The 15,369-nt window shown below is 42.4% G+C and overlaps 1 protein-coding gene across 1 annotated transcript; it reads right to left on the bottom strand.

Annotated features, from left to right (window-relative positions):
* Positions 1 to 4,481: 4,481 nt before the first annotated feature.
* Positions 4,482 to 6,383, bottom strand: LOC109205955 (nematode resistance protein-like HSPRO2). Its single transcript, XM_019368723.1, has one exon. It carries the CDS (start codon positions 6,285 to 6,287, stop codon positions 4,851 to 4,853), a length of 1,437 nt encoding a protein of 478 aa, XP_019224268.1. The 5' UTR covers positions 6,288 to 6,383; the 3' UTR covers positions 4,482 to 4,850.
* Positions 6,384 to 15,369: the final 8,986 nt, after the last annotated feature.

The following is a 15,369-nucleotide window of genomic DNA, read 5'->3' as shown; positions in this document are numbered from 1 at the left end:
AACAAATGGAGTAACATACGACAAAGTAGAACCTGGATCTACCAACACATAAACATTGTGGAGAATACGGATACTATACTTGTAAGCACTTCCGGTGATGACTCTAGGTCCTGTCGACCTGACAATGCATAGATGCGATTCTATTGTCCACCTGAGCTAGACGCTCCACCTCTACCCCTACCTCTTCCAACTGATGGATGTATACCTTGCTCATGAGGGCGTACCGATGAAGAAGAAGCTGCTACTAATCTTGTTGGACGAATCATACTGCTCCTACCTCTTGCCGAGAAAAAACACATAATATGGTTGGGTTGCCCACACGAATAACATAAGTCCAAACCATGGAGACATCGCCCAAATGGGCCTTACCACATCGTCCACAATAAGGCATTGGGGGTCTCATCTTAGTAGAATCTCTACTATACTGTGAGCTTTGTCCCCGGGATGTCTGTCCCTGACCAGAATAAGTGATTTGATCACGATGCTGGCCATGAAACTGTGATGATGCACTAGTCACCGGATAAGATGGATGTCGAGGAAACGGAGGTCTAAACCCACCTTAAGAATCTCTCGTATCACCTGTGGATCGGGCTCTCTTATACTGGCCCTGATCGTGCGCTCGAGCGACACGCTGCTACCTCTTCCAATACTCCAAGTTCTGTGCATAGGCTTAAATACGAGCAACGTCCATGATCAGATTCAGAGAAGTAGTGATACACTCATCAATCAAATGTAGTCCCATACCACCCACAAATCGATGTACTCAGTCACTCACTTCATCCAAAACCGTAGGAGCATACTTAGCCAAGGAGTTAAATTTCATACTATGCTCTTGAACACTCATATAACCTTGCTCCAATCGTAAAAATCTATCTTGTCTGGCTCGGCGGAGCTCAAAAGGAAAATAATATTGCAGAAATGCCTCAAAAAAATGCCCTCTATCCTGCTGGTGGGGCAAGAGGTCCCCTCGACTATTCCCAAATCTCATACCAAGTCACAACAACATCCCGCAATCTATAAGAAGCATGCTCTATAGACTCAGTATCAATGGCATGCATAAGTCGTTAAGTCTGCTGCATCTAATCTAGAAAATTTTGGGAATCTTCGCTGGGATCTATTCGAGTGAACACTGAGGGGTCTTGGTTAATAAAATCTCGATCCTTTGCGCTGGCCATTCTGTCTGAGGTACCAAGGGCATGTTGTTGGGCCTGGGAAGCTACTAACTGAGTCAACAACTACTCCGTACTTCTCATATCTAAATCCCGATCATGAGCAATCGGGGGAGGAATCAGGGTACGTTAGTTTCTCTATGTCATTCCGGGGGTGGTGGTGTTGTCCCCAAAAACCTGAGTATTAGCCTCATCATAAGGATCACATTGATCCATGTGGGCAGGTGGCACCAGACTAGTACCCTCCCTACCTTTTCATCTAATCTCTTAACAACCGTCTGACGTCTCGTAGTAGGCATCGCTATAGACATAAACAAGATGAGAACTAGAAGTGAACCTTACGACTCAGCTCTATCTCACGATCTAGATCACAAAGAAACGTTTCCATCCTACCTGTGTATAAGTATGGTGCACGACATACCCATAGACAAGACACTACTACATATGGCTTGCAGACTACCTATGACGGACTTGCTCTACTACCAAGTTTGTCACACCCCAATCTCGGGAGGTGGGACCGGCACACGACGCCAGAAGGCCCGTGCGAACCCACGTCCATACTTAGACCTTTCAACATGAAATCTGGACCAACAAGGCCTCCAAGTATGACACCAAAATTTAAAAAAAAATGTTCACAACTGACTTTGGAGGAAACTTTAACATCTTATTTATACATAGCCGTTGTCAATAGAGTCATAACCATATTTACATACACAGTGGACACTAGTCTGCAAGCCTCTAAGAGTACCATAAGATACAACTTGATCGGGATAGGGGCCCGCCATACCCAAAAAAAATAGAAACATACGTGTCGCTACCTATCAACTTTGGTACCCGTCGGAGAAGTGGAGTGCGACAACCAACAGCTAAAACGTGTACCCTAATGGGAAGATATGAGACTGGGTCTATCTGTACCTGCGGGCACGAACACAGCGCCCATAAGAAAGGAAACTCAGTATGAAAGATGTACCGAGTATGTAAGGCCGATAATGTACGTCAATCAAAAGCATAACACAAGTATGAATACACAATTTCAATCTGAACACCGAAGACTGGTCACCGGGGGCGTGCACTGTAGTAGCCATGAATCATGAATGCATGCTAGTTTTGTAAAAATCAAGCCACTCGTTGGGGATATGCATTAAATATTTAATATAATATAATATCATTTAGCCACTCTTTGGGGCATATCATCTCATATCGTACCCGACCTCGAAGAGGACTCGGTAAAGTCTTGTATCTTTACTGTATTGTACCCAGCCTCAAGAGGTCTCGGTTGTACCCGGCCTTATCAGGACTCGGCATACCCAGCGTCAAGAGAGCTCGATCTTACCCGTCCTCAGGAGATCTCGGTTATATCCGGTCTCAACAGAACTCAGCGTACCGGGTCTCAAAAGGACTTAGTAGTATTTCATAGCACATCACTCCGTACCGGGCTACTATAGCGCGGCGCAGTAAAGTAAAATAAATACATTTATATAAGTGTTATGCAAGATTAACTCCAAGAGATATCAAAATTTAACTCAGAATAAATTACATCTCACTACCTTAAGATATCATCCAGAAACATCTCAAACTAGAAAGAAAATGCCATCGAGAAGAAACGTACAAGAAAGGCTAACACCATAAGGATCCTTTAGAAAGAAACGCTTACATCAAGTCATGCCAAGAAAGAATGATGCTTTATATACCTTTTTGAAGAGACTAACTACGCCTTCTGGGTTCTTACACTTCTATGGTGATTACCTCCATCTCCGAGGAGTTTTCAAAATCAGTATAACAAGAAGACAGATGATATAGTGACGGTCACAAGCTTCTTTACATTAAATCCTACTAGGTTCGCCTTCGACTTGATCTTGATTCATTTGAGAGTTCTTAGAAGGGGTTTGAGAGTATTTTGGAAGAGCTTGAAGCTGGTGAGATTGCGTAGAATGAAAAAGGAAGAAGTTGTGCTACGTTTTATATCAGGTTCTAGAAATTTCACCGCCCCAAGTGCAAAACGGGTAGCCCTGTACCAGCCACTGCGCCCGGTGGGGAAGCTGGCGCAATTTGGTGAAATATGACCACCTTTTTATCCCATTAGCGTGTCGCCGACCGATTGGTTGTGCTAAAACCTCATTAATCTTCAACTTCATGTGTGGGATATAACACAATTATATAGTATACAACTTTAACATAATTTTGTCTGTCATGCTTTGTACAATAGTATATAATTTATATAGAAATTGCATACAATAAGTCCTTTATGTATTTTGTATGTGATTTTTATATATTTTACATGTAATGTATTTTTCTTTCTCTTCGATTTTTATTCTGTAATTTGAACCGGAACCTACTCTAATATTCATCAAATGTAATGTCGAAGTATAGAACTCAAATAGAAAGAATTGATCAACAAAACTAAGAAATTTTATAGATTGGCAATTTCAATTCGAACAACAACCGTGTAACAGGAAAGAAAATTGCTAAGCTAAATTTTCGTAGCCAAAAGATTGAAATCTATTGTTGAATTCCCTAAAGAAGAAAAGAGAAAGAAGATGAGAAAAGAGAAGAGAAGCTGAGAAGATTGAAGGAAGAAGAATAGAGCTGATAAGAGAGAGAGAGAGAATGATGAATGTATTCATTATTACCTATTTAATTGCCTATGATTAAGGGATACCTGGTTATCATTAATTTGTATGTACTTACTCCCTCTGGTTCACAATAAGTGTTCAATTTGCTTTTAGCACGTCCATTAAGAAAATACTAAATTCTATACAAAAATACCTACTATGACTAAACTACCCCTAATTAAACATTTAATGTGAGGAGTAAGAAAACTTTTTAGGGATATGTACATAGGGGTTATTTTGTAAAAACAAATTGAATTCTTTCTTGATTACATAACTGGACACTTATTTTGAACCAAAATGAAAAAGCAAATTGGACACTTATTGTGAACCGGAGAGAGTAGTAATTTATATATGAGATTGTAAGCATCCTTGGGTCAATTGATTTTTTGGCTCTTTACAAACTTATTTTTAGTTTTATGACCTTATCTTTTTTTTTTACACAAGGGAGATTTACTTTTACACGTAAGAGATCTCTGTCTTTTACACATAAGAGATTTAAAAAGGTTATTTTCTTAAATTTAAAATTGTAAAGGGGGTATGATGTACAAATAACACCCTTCTTCTTTTTTCTACTAGGGATAGATAAGTTAGTATGGTAAAAGTTCTAGTGGAAAATCAACAGCCCATAATTGTCACACCACGTAAATTTGTTATCATTAAATACCCATCAAATAATTCAAACTAGAAAGAAAATGTACAATGAGAGGTCGAACCCCAAATCTCTATCAATTGATCCGCAATTACGTTAAAAGAGGGTAATGACCATCGTAACATACCCGATCGAAATTGGCCTGCACTTCAAAGGCAATAAATTACATCAACGCCAGTGAAGATTTAATCCACTAGAAATTTTCCATTCTAGTGACGCATACATGAAAATCTCATTGTATTTCCTAAAAGAATGCCTTGGCAAAATTCTAAAAAATGATTTGATACAATAAATACCACTTGTATAATGTATACTACACTGTTAGCGAAGGTGAACAAAAAATAAAGTAAAATCTGTATTCCACCCTAGTTTGATTTGTAATACTCGTTATCGTAGTAAATCCCCACTGCCTAACCAACTTTAGGCCTTGTTACTTCTCTCTGGACTATACTTGCCATGCTCATGACTCCAATGTTCTCCTAGAAAAGTTTTTGCAGCATCCAAACTAGGAAAATACGTTGGCTCAAGGAAGATCTGAGCCAATGCATCGCTTGTGTCAACGGCCATAAATGTTGTGTTCCCTTTAGCTTCTAAACTCCCCATAACAATTACTAACAACTGCTTATACGAATAGTAGAATCTCTTCACTGCCATTTCAATTGCTTGTAAAGCTTGAAGCAAGTGAATCTTCTCGACGCTTTCCTTTTTCCTGAACAAATCCATGGCTGCCTCTTGAATTCTTGGTCCGCCCTGGGGATCTACCTCTACGTCTAGAATGTTCGGCACTTTGTGCTTTAGATCCTTGGATAGTCTGGTAATTTCTACGAGTCCTTTAGATCGGAAGCAAAATAGCTCCGATTCGGCAGTTGCTTTGATGGATAATTGGTTTTTTAGGCGTAGAAAATCATCTGGATCCATCAGCAAGTGAAGGTCTTCGATTTCGGTTAGGAGTTTCCACGTTTTCTCCAGTAACCAGCAGTCGTTAACGGCTTTTTCGTAGTCTTTGCGATCGATTCTCTCGACGATTCTCTTCAAAAGCATTTTTGACGCGTAGATCCATGTTTCGAGGATCTGGTGTGTCGTGTACAGCGTTCGGTTTTCGAAATTGTCCAAGTTCATGCGATCGGAGGGGCTTTTCTTCAGAGCGTGAAATTCCGATGGCTTGACTACTGCGTCATATTCAAGGCTGGGCTTGCCGCTCAGATTCGGCTCGCCTAATCCGAGTGTGTATGGACACCTCCTCATTTCGCATTCAATGGAATACATAATCTTCTGCGCTATGTCTTCAGACTTTTGCCAAGCCGCGAGACGAGGCAACAAGCTGGCCTCACTCGTCTGGCTGACAACCGTCGTCTCATCAGAAAGCTTCCACACCTCCGCTGAACTGTTCTGACGAGCCAATACACTAGTTGACGACGTGAGGTCACCGATGGGAGCCGTTCCACGGGTCTCTGGATCCTCTTCTTCATCTTCGCACAACAGAGCTATGATTTCAATCTGATCCATCGCCAACGATTCAAGCCTCCGCTTCCATTCTCTCCTGTTCGCATACGGTCTAGGATCAGACAACACAATAGAAACGAACCGGAAAGTCGTTTCCAAACCTTGCAAAGCCGGTTTGAGTAAGGATTCATTCTTCCAACTCGGAAATTCTACAGAGCTCCACATCTTCTTCAGCTCCGGTAGCCTGAGGTAGTGCTCGTAAGCTGAACAAGCTGACTCAGACGCCGTCGAGAGCTCCGTCAGCCGAATAGGTGCCGCAGCTGGTATTGAAATTTGAAGCTTATTTGAAATCCTCGGCGATTTGCTAGGGATATCAGAGGATATCATCTTTGTCTTTCTATCGCAATCAACCATTTTTTAATAAAAGAGAAGAAATTGTAAATTTGCTGAGAAAGTTGTTGTAAGATTTGCTTGGTTTTTGGAAGGAAGAAGAGAGGGAGCTATTTATAGAATGGGGTAATTGGAAACAGAAGAAAAGGCGTGTGGAATGGAAGAGTTTCAAAGACGCGGCTGTGGAATATTCTATAATTATTTTAAAGGCCATAAAACAAAAAATAAAAAAACATGATGATTATCCGAATACGGATATATTGATATTCCCATAAAACAGTGAGCGCAACTTCGTTTACTTGACCAAATGGCAAGCGCCTACCGCTACGAAATTGGATGGTGTTAGTCATGGGACGCTTTTTCTTTCAATTAAGGCAGCCAGGGTGTCAATCAGCTACGACGTGGTTCACTAAACGTGCCAGTGAGGCCAACAGGCTTTGAAAGTGAAGATAAGGCAACAGTGACTTTGACTTTGGTTGTACTTAAAGAATGGAGTATATTATATCTAGGACATTTGGTAACCGTTCGTCGCTAAGTCCTATTCGTTCAAAGGGCTGAAGGCAGCATACGCCCGTGATCTATGGGAAAGAGTTTTTGCGGCTTAAAATTGAAAATTTTACCTATGTGATTTTGGAGATCTTGAGATTGAAAATTTATTCCAATATTGCGGCTAACGTATGTTTTAGCCCATTCAGTTTAACGAAAAAGTAGTTAATGATAAGTAGTACTTCCTCCGGTCCATAATAAGTGGTTAATTTGGTTTGGGCACACTCATTAAGAAAATATTAAATTCTAGACAAAAATAATTAGTGTGACTAAATTACCTTTCATTAAATATTGCATCATAACTATAGTAGCACTTACTTCTCTTCTCAAATGTGAGGAGTAAATGATTTTTTAAAGATACGTACATAAGGATAAAAAAAAGTAAATTGGTCACTTATTATGGATCGGAGGGGTATGTTTTAGACAACTAATTGAATCCAGAAAAGATTGTTTCCTGTAAAGAAGATTTTTTCTTTTATGTTGTCGTTAAGGCTGGCAAAAGGATAAGATCCACTTCATGCAGCTAACAACGCCCCCACTCCTCCCAAAAACTTTTTTAAAGTTGTAGTAAAAGGTAATTAGAATTCCTCATTTCCTTCTTCATAAACTTACCATGGGGACACACTCATACCACCTACTAGAGCTTGATTTAAATTTTTGTGATATCAATCCTAGACCGAGTCTAATTGTACAATTTCTACAACCATCTGGAATATAAGGTATAAACATTTATGGTAGGTAAATACTGCGGTTAACAAACAAATATATCGCTCAAAAGTTGGGTCAATATGGTCGTTCAAATCATTTTATGTAGCTTCGAGGAAGTCATTTAAATCTTATTATTAGTTGACTGAAACATTGTTCTAAAGCTGATGTTTCAAAGCCTTATCCGAATTAAAATGAAAAAGAATTCTAATCTAATTGAACAAGGGGTCAATTTCAGAATTCAAATAAAGGAGAAACACAGTTCCGTTGGTTATGGATAAGACTCCTAGAATGCATTTTTCAAACATAAGCGGGCAAGGACGAGGAAAGCAAAAAAAAATTGGCCCATTTCACTCGCAAGGCTCCGTGTTTACCGCTTCAAAGGTCGAAGACTTAAGTTTCCCCATTTCCCACCGCTGTTATTGCTATCCGACGTGGCCTACTTCCAAACTGGAGATTTCACTAACCAGCTAGATCACGCATGTGACTTGCTGTTGAGGAAAGGCTCAAATGGATGAGACGACAGGTGGAATGAGGGTCACATGTACCAAATACCCATTCTTATTCAAACCTAAGGGTACGATCGAACTACTCTTTCGCCTTCTCCACAACTCTATGTGGACACACACTGTTGGTTGGGCGGTTCCCATTATATTATAACGTTAGTTAAAATGGCTTGCACGTTAGGATTAAGGGGACATGTGTCGGATTACCCTTGGCCAAAATACAAGTGATACAAAAGCCAAGAAAGCGGCCGCAGTATATATATTATTACAATTTACAGTTGTAATGGTAGATGGTATTGTTGTGTAGGTTAATTTGCAAGGATTCCTTTTCCTTTTGAATTTAATTTGACCAACTTCACATCCCCAACCTGTCAGTAAAGGGGACTAAGGGTGTGTTTGGCATGAAGTAAAATATTTTTCTTGAAAAATAATTAGTTTTTTTCAAATCTAACCAAAAATTATAAAATTCGAACACACATTCAATATCGAGTCCAACCATACAAGAATTACTCAAATTCGACCTCAAATTTAAAATCCTCAATTTTTAGCCTAAGAAGTCTTTTCAAATTTTCCCCAAGTTACCAACTAAAAATACTAATTAAATGATGGAAACAACAATAGATTCGTGTAATTTAACCAACACCGAATTAGAATCTCTTACCCCAATGATTTCCTTGCAAAACTCTCGAAAATCGCCACAAACCGAGCTCTCAGGGTCCAAAATGGATAATGAATCAAACCCTCGAACTTAGGCCTTTTCTGCCCAGCGATTTCGCATCTGCGGGCTCTCAGTCGCACCTGCGAAAAATCCATCGCAGGAGCGGATTCCACTTAAGTCCAGGAGTTCCGCTTCTGCAGAGAAGGAGACTGCACCTGTGGTCCTGCCCAAAGCCGCTCCTCCAATTCCGCTTCTGCAAAGGGAATGGTCGTGCCTGCGGAGGCGCACCTGCGCCCAGGTGTCCACGCCTGCGAGCCCAGCCCTGGGCTCTCCTTTTCGCTTCTGCGCTTCACGTTCTGCACCTGTGATTCCGCAGATGCGGTCAAACCCTTCGCAATGCGATGACACCAGCAGACCTGGGACTTCAGCAATGAAGCTAAGTCCAAAATTGGTCTGAATTCGATCAGAACCACACACGGGTCCCCCGGGACCCCGTTCGAACATACCAACAAGTCCTGAAACATCATACGAGCCTAGTCGAGGCCTCAAATCACATCAAACAATATCAAAAACATGAATTGCACATCGATTCAAGCCTAATGAACTTTAAAACTTCTAACTTTCACATTCGATGCCGACAACTATCAAATCAAGTCTGATTGACCTCAAATTTTTCACACAAGTCATAATTGACATTACGGACCTACTCTAACTTCCGGAATCGGAATCCGACCCCGATATCAAAAAGTCCACTCCTGGTCAAACCTTCCAAAATCTTCCAACTTTCGCTAATTCAACTACGGACCTCCAATTCAAAATCTGGACACGCTCCTAAGTCCAAAATCACCCAACGGAGCTAACGGATCCATTAAAATTCCATTCCACAGTCGTCTACACATAAGTCAACATCCAGTTAACCTTTTCAACTTAAGCTTCCAATTTAGGGACTATGTGTCCCATTTCACTCCGAAACCAAAAACCAAACCTCCCAAAAAGTCACGTAACCACAGTATAACACAGAGAACGCAATAATTAGGGGGTCGGGGCTAATACACTCAACGACCGGCCGGGTCGTTATAATTTCCCACACTTAAAACAAACATTTGTCCTCGAACGAGTATAGAGACATACTTGAAGTGGTGAAAAGATGAGGATAATGGCTTCGTATATCATGCTCGATCTCCCAAGTCTCCTCCTCGACAAGATGACCCCTCCATTGAACCTTCACTGAAACAATGTTCTTCGACCTCAACTTTCGAACATGCCTATCCAATGGCCACCGGCTCCTCAATATAAGATAAATCCTTGTCCAACTGGACTGAGCTGAAGTCTAACACATGAGACGAATCGTCGTGATACTTTCGGTGCATGGAAACATGGAACACTAGATGAACTACAGAGAGACTAGCTGGTAGTGCAAGTCTGTAAACCACCTCTCCAACCCTCTCAAGAATCTCAAAAGGCCTGATATACCTAGGGCTCAACTTTCCCTTCCTCCCGAACCTCATGACACCCTTCATGCGCGAAACCCGAAGCAAGACTTGCTCCCTAACCATGAATGCAACGTCGCGAGCTTTCGATCCACATAACTCTTCTATTTGGATTGGGTTGTACGAAGTTGATCTTGAATCAATTTAACCTTTTCCAAGCATCCTGAACCAAATTTCTACCCAATAGCCTAGCCTCGCCCGGCTCAAACCAACCCACCGAAGACCGGCACTGCCTACCATACAAAGCCTCATACGGTGCCATACGAACGCTCGACTAACAATTGTTGTTGTAGGAAAACTCTGCAAGCGGCAAGAACTGATCCTAAGAACCCGTAAAATCCATCACACACGCACAGAGCATATCCTCCAATATCTGAATAGTGCGCTCGGACTATCCGTCCGTCTGAGGGTGATATGATGTACTCAACTCCACTCGCGTGCCTAACTCATGTTGTACAGCTCTCCAGAACCGCGATATAAACTGTGTACCCCTGTCAGAGATGATAGATACTGGCACGCCATGAAGCCTGACAATCTCGCAAATATAAACCTGAGCCAGCTGCTCTGAAGATTAAGTAGTCGCCATTGGAATGAAATGAGCTGACTTGGTCAATATATCCACAATCACCCATACTGCATCGAACTTCCTCAAAGTCTGTGGGAGCCCAACAACAAAATTCATAGTGATCCGCTCCTATTTTCACTCTAGAATCTCTAACTTCTAAAGAAATCCACCTGGCCGCTAATGCTCATACTTCACCAGCTGATAATTTAGGCACCGAGCTACATACTCTATTATGTCCTTCTTCATTCTCCTACACCAATAATGCTGCCTCAGGTTCTGATACATCTTCGCGGCACCTGGGTGAATGGAGTACCCGCGAACTGTGAGCCTCCTAGAGATCAGCTCATGCAAGCCATCTACATTGGGCACACATAGCCTGTCCTGCATCCATAATACACCATCCTCTCCAACAGTGACCTCCTTGGCATCGTCGTACTGAACCGTGTCCTTGAGGACAAGCAGATGGGGTCATCATACTGACGCTTTATGATACTATCATAAATGTCACGACCCATTTTCACAACAGGTCATGAGGGCGCCTGACACCCTTGTCAGGCAAGCCAATTGCGAAAACACTTCTAAAATACTTATGTTGCTTTTAATTAGAATAAGTGAAATAAACACTCAATTTGGAATTTAAACCAGAAGAGCTGAATACTGTAATAATATAATTACACAACCCCAAAATAATCGTCTACCAAATTGTGTGCCAGAACCTGGTGTCACAAGCTACGGGCAACTAGTAGAATATACATCCAAAAGAATATCACACTACCCTATTGTCTGGATCCAAATAGACAGAAAATAAGAATACAAAAGAAAGGCTTCTTCGGCTGCGGATCGACATGGAAGGAAAGCAGCTCACCGTAGAAGTCCTAAGTCCGCTCATGAATGCGCACCAGAGTGATAACCAGATCCACCTGCCTCAGACCCTGTACATTTAAGTACAGAAGCGTAGCATGAGTACATAAACAATATGCACCCGGTAAGTATACTGTCTAATCTCGAAGAAGTAGAGACGAGAGGTCGACTTGATACTTACTAAGGTCGAGTAAAATGAGAAGAATTTATAACAAGCAGTAATAACTCAGTTTATTGGAATTAGCAAGTACAAAACATCAATTCTTCCTTTAGGTTGTCATTACGAGTGTCCATGTATACATGAAAGTAAATGTGAGGCCTAACCCACATTAAAAGGGTCACATAAGTCATGCGCATATAATCACCGAGGAACGTACGGCCCGATCCAACATAAAAATAGTAAATTGTGCACTGCCGAGGGTCGAACGGCTCGAACCATAGATGCATCTATTACCCCACTCGCGAATCAACCATGCGACGCGGTCAAATAGAAATAAAATCACTGCCACGCAATAACAACAATCACTACACATATGAGGGTGGTCGTACATAGAAATGCCAATTATTTTCTTTTAAGAACCAAATAGGTTAAGGGTCATTTTCTAATCTCATTCTTCTTAATCACAAGAGTTCATTAAATCCCACATAATCAACTATACTAGAATATCACGTAAAGCATGCTCATGGGTCCTAAACTACCCGAACTTAGCATAATAGTCGCTACGCACGGACTCTCGTCACCTAGTACGTACGTAGCCCCCAAATACAATGACAAATAATTCAATTATTATACCTATGGGGACAATTCCCTCTTACAAGGTTAGAAAGGAGACTCACCTCGCTCCAACGCGCACTTCCAATATCAAAAACAAGTCCAAGCCCTCAAGTCGGAGCCAAACGATCACAAACTAGTTAAAGGAAGTAAGAACTAGTCAATATAAGTTTACAAAATCAAATTCTAGCTATTTAAGCCATTTCCCAACCCTTTTCACAAGTTTCCTAAATTCCGACCCCGGGCCCACGTGCCCGGATTCCGATATTTTTCGAAGGAAATTGTTCTCTACAACCTAAGGATCAATAATATATCATTTCTAGTTCATTACATAGCAATTTACATGCTTAAATCTTAGTTTTACTAAAACCCTAGGTCTAGCTCTAACCCTTGATGTTTACTTAATTTTAATGTTTAATCTACCTAATGTTCATGTAATTAAACTAAGAATGGAGGGAGATTACTTACCTTACAATACTATGTGGAAATCCTCTCTTTGGAAGCACCCAAATCGCCCAAGTGTGAAGTAGTGAGTGAAATAAATGACCTTGAGCTCGAATTAAAAGAGCTCACTGCCCAGCGGTTTCCGCTTCTGCGGTTTGGGGACCGCATCTGCGGTCCCGCTCCTGCGGAAAGGAGGCCGCATCTGCAGCTCTCGGCTTTAAGCGACTGGACCGCTTCTGCGGTTAGGGCTGCTTCTGCGGTTCTGGCCCAATTTTGTTGGACCGCTTCTGCGGTCGAATTTCCGCTAAAGCGAAACCGCTTTTGCGGTTTCATGAGCTTCTGCGGTTTTCCATGGGCCTGCCCTTGGCTGCTTCTGCGAAGGCCTGACCGCATCTGCGGCCCTAGAACCGCAGATGCGGTTATGACAGAAGCAGCAATTCAGCCTCTTCTTCAATTTTTTAACTTCACTTGAGCCTCGATCGTTTGAAGCTCGGGGCTCCCGAGCCCCGCCCAAACATACCGACAAGTCTGAAATCACGAGGCGGACCTACTCGAACCCTCGAAACTCCCAAACAACGCTAAATCTTGGAATCACCCCCTAAAACCAAATGAATCAAACGATTGAATCTTCAAGTTCTTAATTCTCCTCTAACGGGTCAAAACGCCCTTAAACTACTCGGATTGGCACCAAATTTTACGGGCAAGTCTTAAACGACATTACGGACTTGTACCAAGCTTCGGAACCAAAATCCGAGCCCGATACCAAGGGAATCAATGATTGCTTAGTTTCTTTAGTTCTTTAAAGCTTCAACTAAACAATTTTAAATAAAAATTCATTACTCGGGCTAGGGACCTCAGAATTCGATTTCGGGCATACGCCCATGTCCCATATTTTTCCACGGACCCTCAGAAATTGTCAAATCACGAATCCGGGTCTGTTTTCCCAAAATGTTGACCGAAGTCAAATTTGGTCCTTTAAGAAAATCTTAAAGAAGCAAATGGACATATTTTTACTCAAAACTCTTCCAACTCCCAAACCAATCGCCCCGCAAGTCGTAAATTAGATAAAGCAAGTACGGGAGGCTTTATTCAGGGGAACAGGGTTCAAAAAGGTAAAACGACCGGTCGGGTCGTTACATTCTCCACCTCTTAAACAAACGTTCGTCCTCGAACGGACATAGAAAAGTACCTGGACTACTGAATAAGTGGGGATATCTGCTCCGCATGTCCCGTTCGGACTCCCAGGTTGCCTCCTCGACCGGTTGGCCCCTCCACTGGACTCTCACCGCAAAAATCCTCTTGGACCTCAGCTGGCGATCCTGTCTGTCAATAATAGCAACTGGCTCCTCCTCATAGCCCAAACTCTCATCTAACTGAATGGTGCTGAAGTCTAACACGTGGGATAGGTCGGCATGATACTTCCGAAGCATCGTAACATGAAAAACTGGGTGAACTCCCGATAAACTAGGGGGTAAAGCAAGCTCATAAGCAACCTCCCCAACTCGCCTCAACACCTCAAAGGGGCCAATAAACCTTGGGCTCAACTTGCCTTTCTTCCCGAACCTCATAATGCCCTTCATGGGCGAGACTTTCAAGAGAACCTTCTCGCCAACCATAAATGATACATCCCGCACCTTCTGGTCCGCGTAGCTCTTTTGCCTGGACTGAGCTGTGCGAAGCCTCTCCTGAATCAACTTTACCTTATCCAAGGCATCCTGTACCAAATCTGTGCCAAGTAACTTAGCCTCTCCAGGCTCAAACCACCCGATAGGAGAACGACAACGTCGACCATATAAAGCCTCGTACGGGGCCATCTCTATGCTGGACTGGTAGCTGTTATTGTACGCAAACTCCGCTAAGGGCAAGAACTGATCCCACTGCCCTCCAAAATCAATCGCACATGCTCTAAGCATATCCTCCAAAATCTGCACCGTCCGCTCCGACTGTCCGTCGGTCTGAGGATGGAATGCTGTGCTAAGCTCTACACGAGTCCCCAACTCACTCTGCACGGCTCTCCAGAAATGGGAAGTGAACTGAGGGCCTCTGTCTGATATGATGGACACCGGCACACCATGCAATCGGACTATCTCCCGAATATAGATCTGAGCATACCTCTCTGTTGTATAAGTAGTCGCCACTGGAATGAAATGGGCCGACTTGGTCAATCTATCCACAATGACCCACACTGAGTCAACCTTCCGCAAAGTCCGCGGTAGCCCAACTACGAAGTCCATGGTGATGCGTTCCCACTTCCACTCTGGTATGGGCATCTGCTGAAGTAGGCCACCTGGCCTCTGATGTTCATACTTGACCTGCTGGCAATTCAAACACTTAGTCACATACTTCACTATGTCCTTCTTCATCCCCCGCCACCAGAAATGCTGCCTCAAATCACGATACATCTTCGTGACTCCCGGGTGAATAGAATACCGCGAACTGTGCGCCTCCTCTAGGATCCTCTCCCTCAGACCATCAACATTAGGAACACATAGACGACCCTGGAGTCGCAGAACACCATCCTCGCCCATAGAAACCTCCTTAGAACCTCCCTGAAGTACC

This window comes from Nicotiana attenuata, unplaced genomic scaffold (genome assembly GCF_001879085.1).
Source record: "Nicotiana attenuata strain UT unplaced genomic scaffold, NIATTr2, whole genome shotgun sequence".
NCBI classification, from domain to species: domain Eukaryota; kingdom Viridiplantae; phylum Streptophyta; class Magnoliopsida; order Solanales; family Solanaceae; genus Nicotiana; species Nicotiana attenuata.
Note: the sequence above shows the minus strand (reverse complement) of the source record. Positions and strands in the feature narration are given on the sequence as shown.

Coding starts and splice junctions, on each gene's coding strand:
- LOC109205955 (XM_019368723.1), bottom strand. CDS start 6,287: ATGGTTGATTGCGATAGAAAGACAAAGATGATATCCTCTGATATCCCT.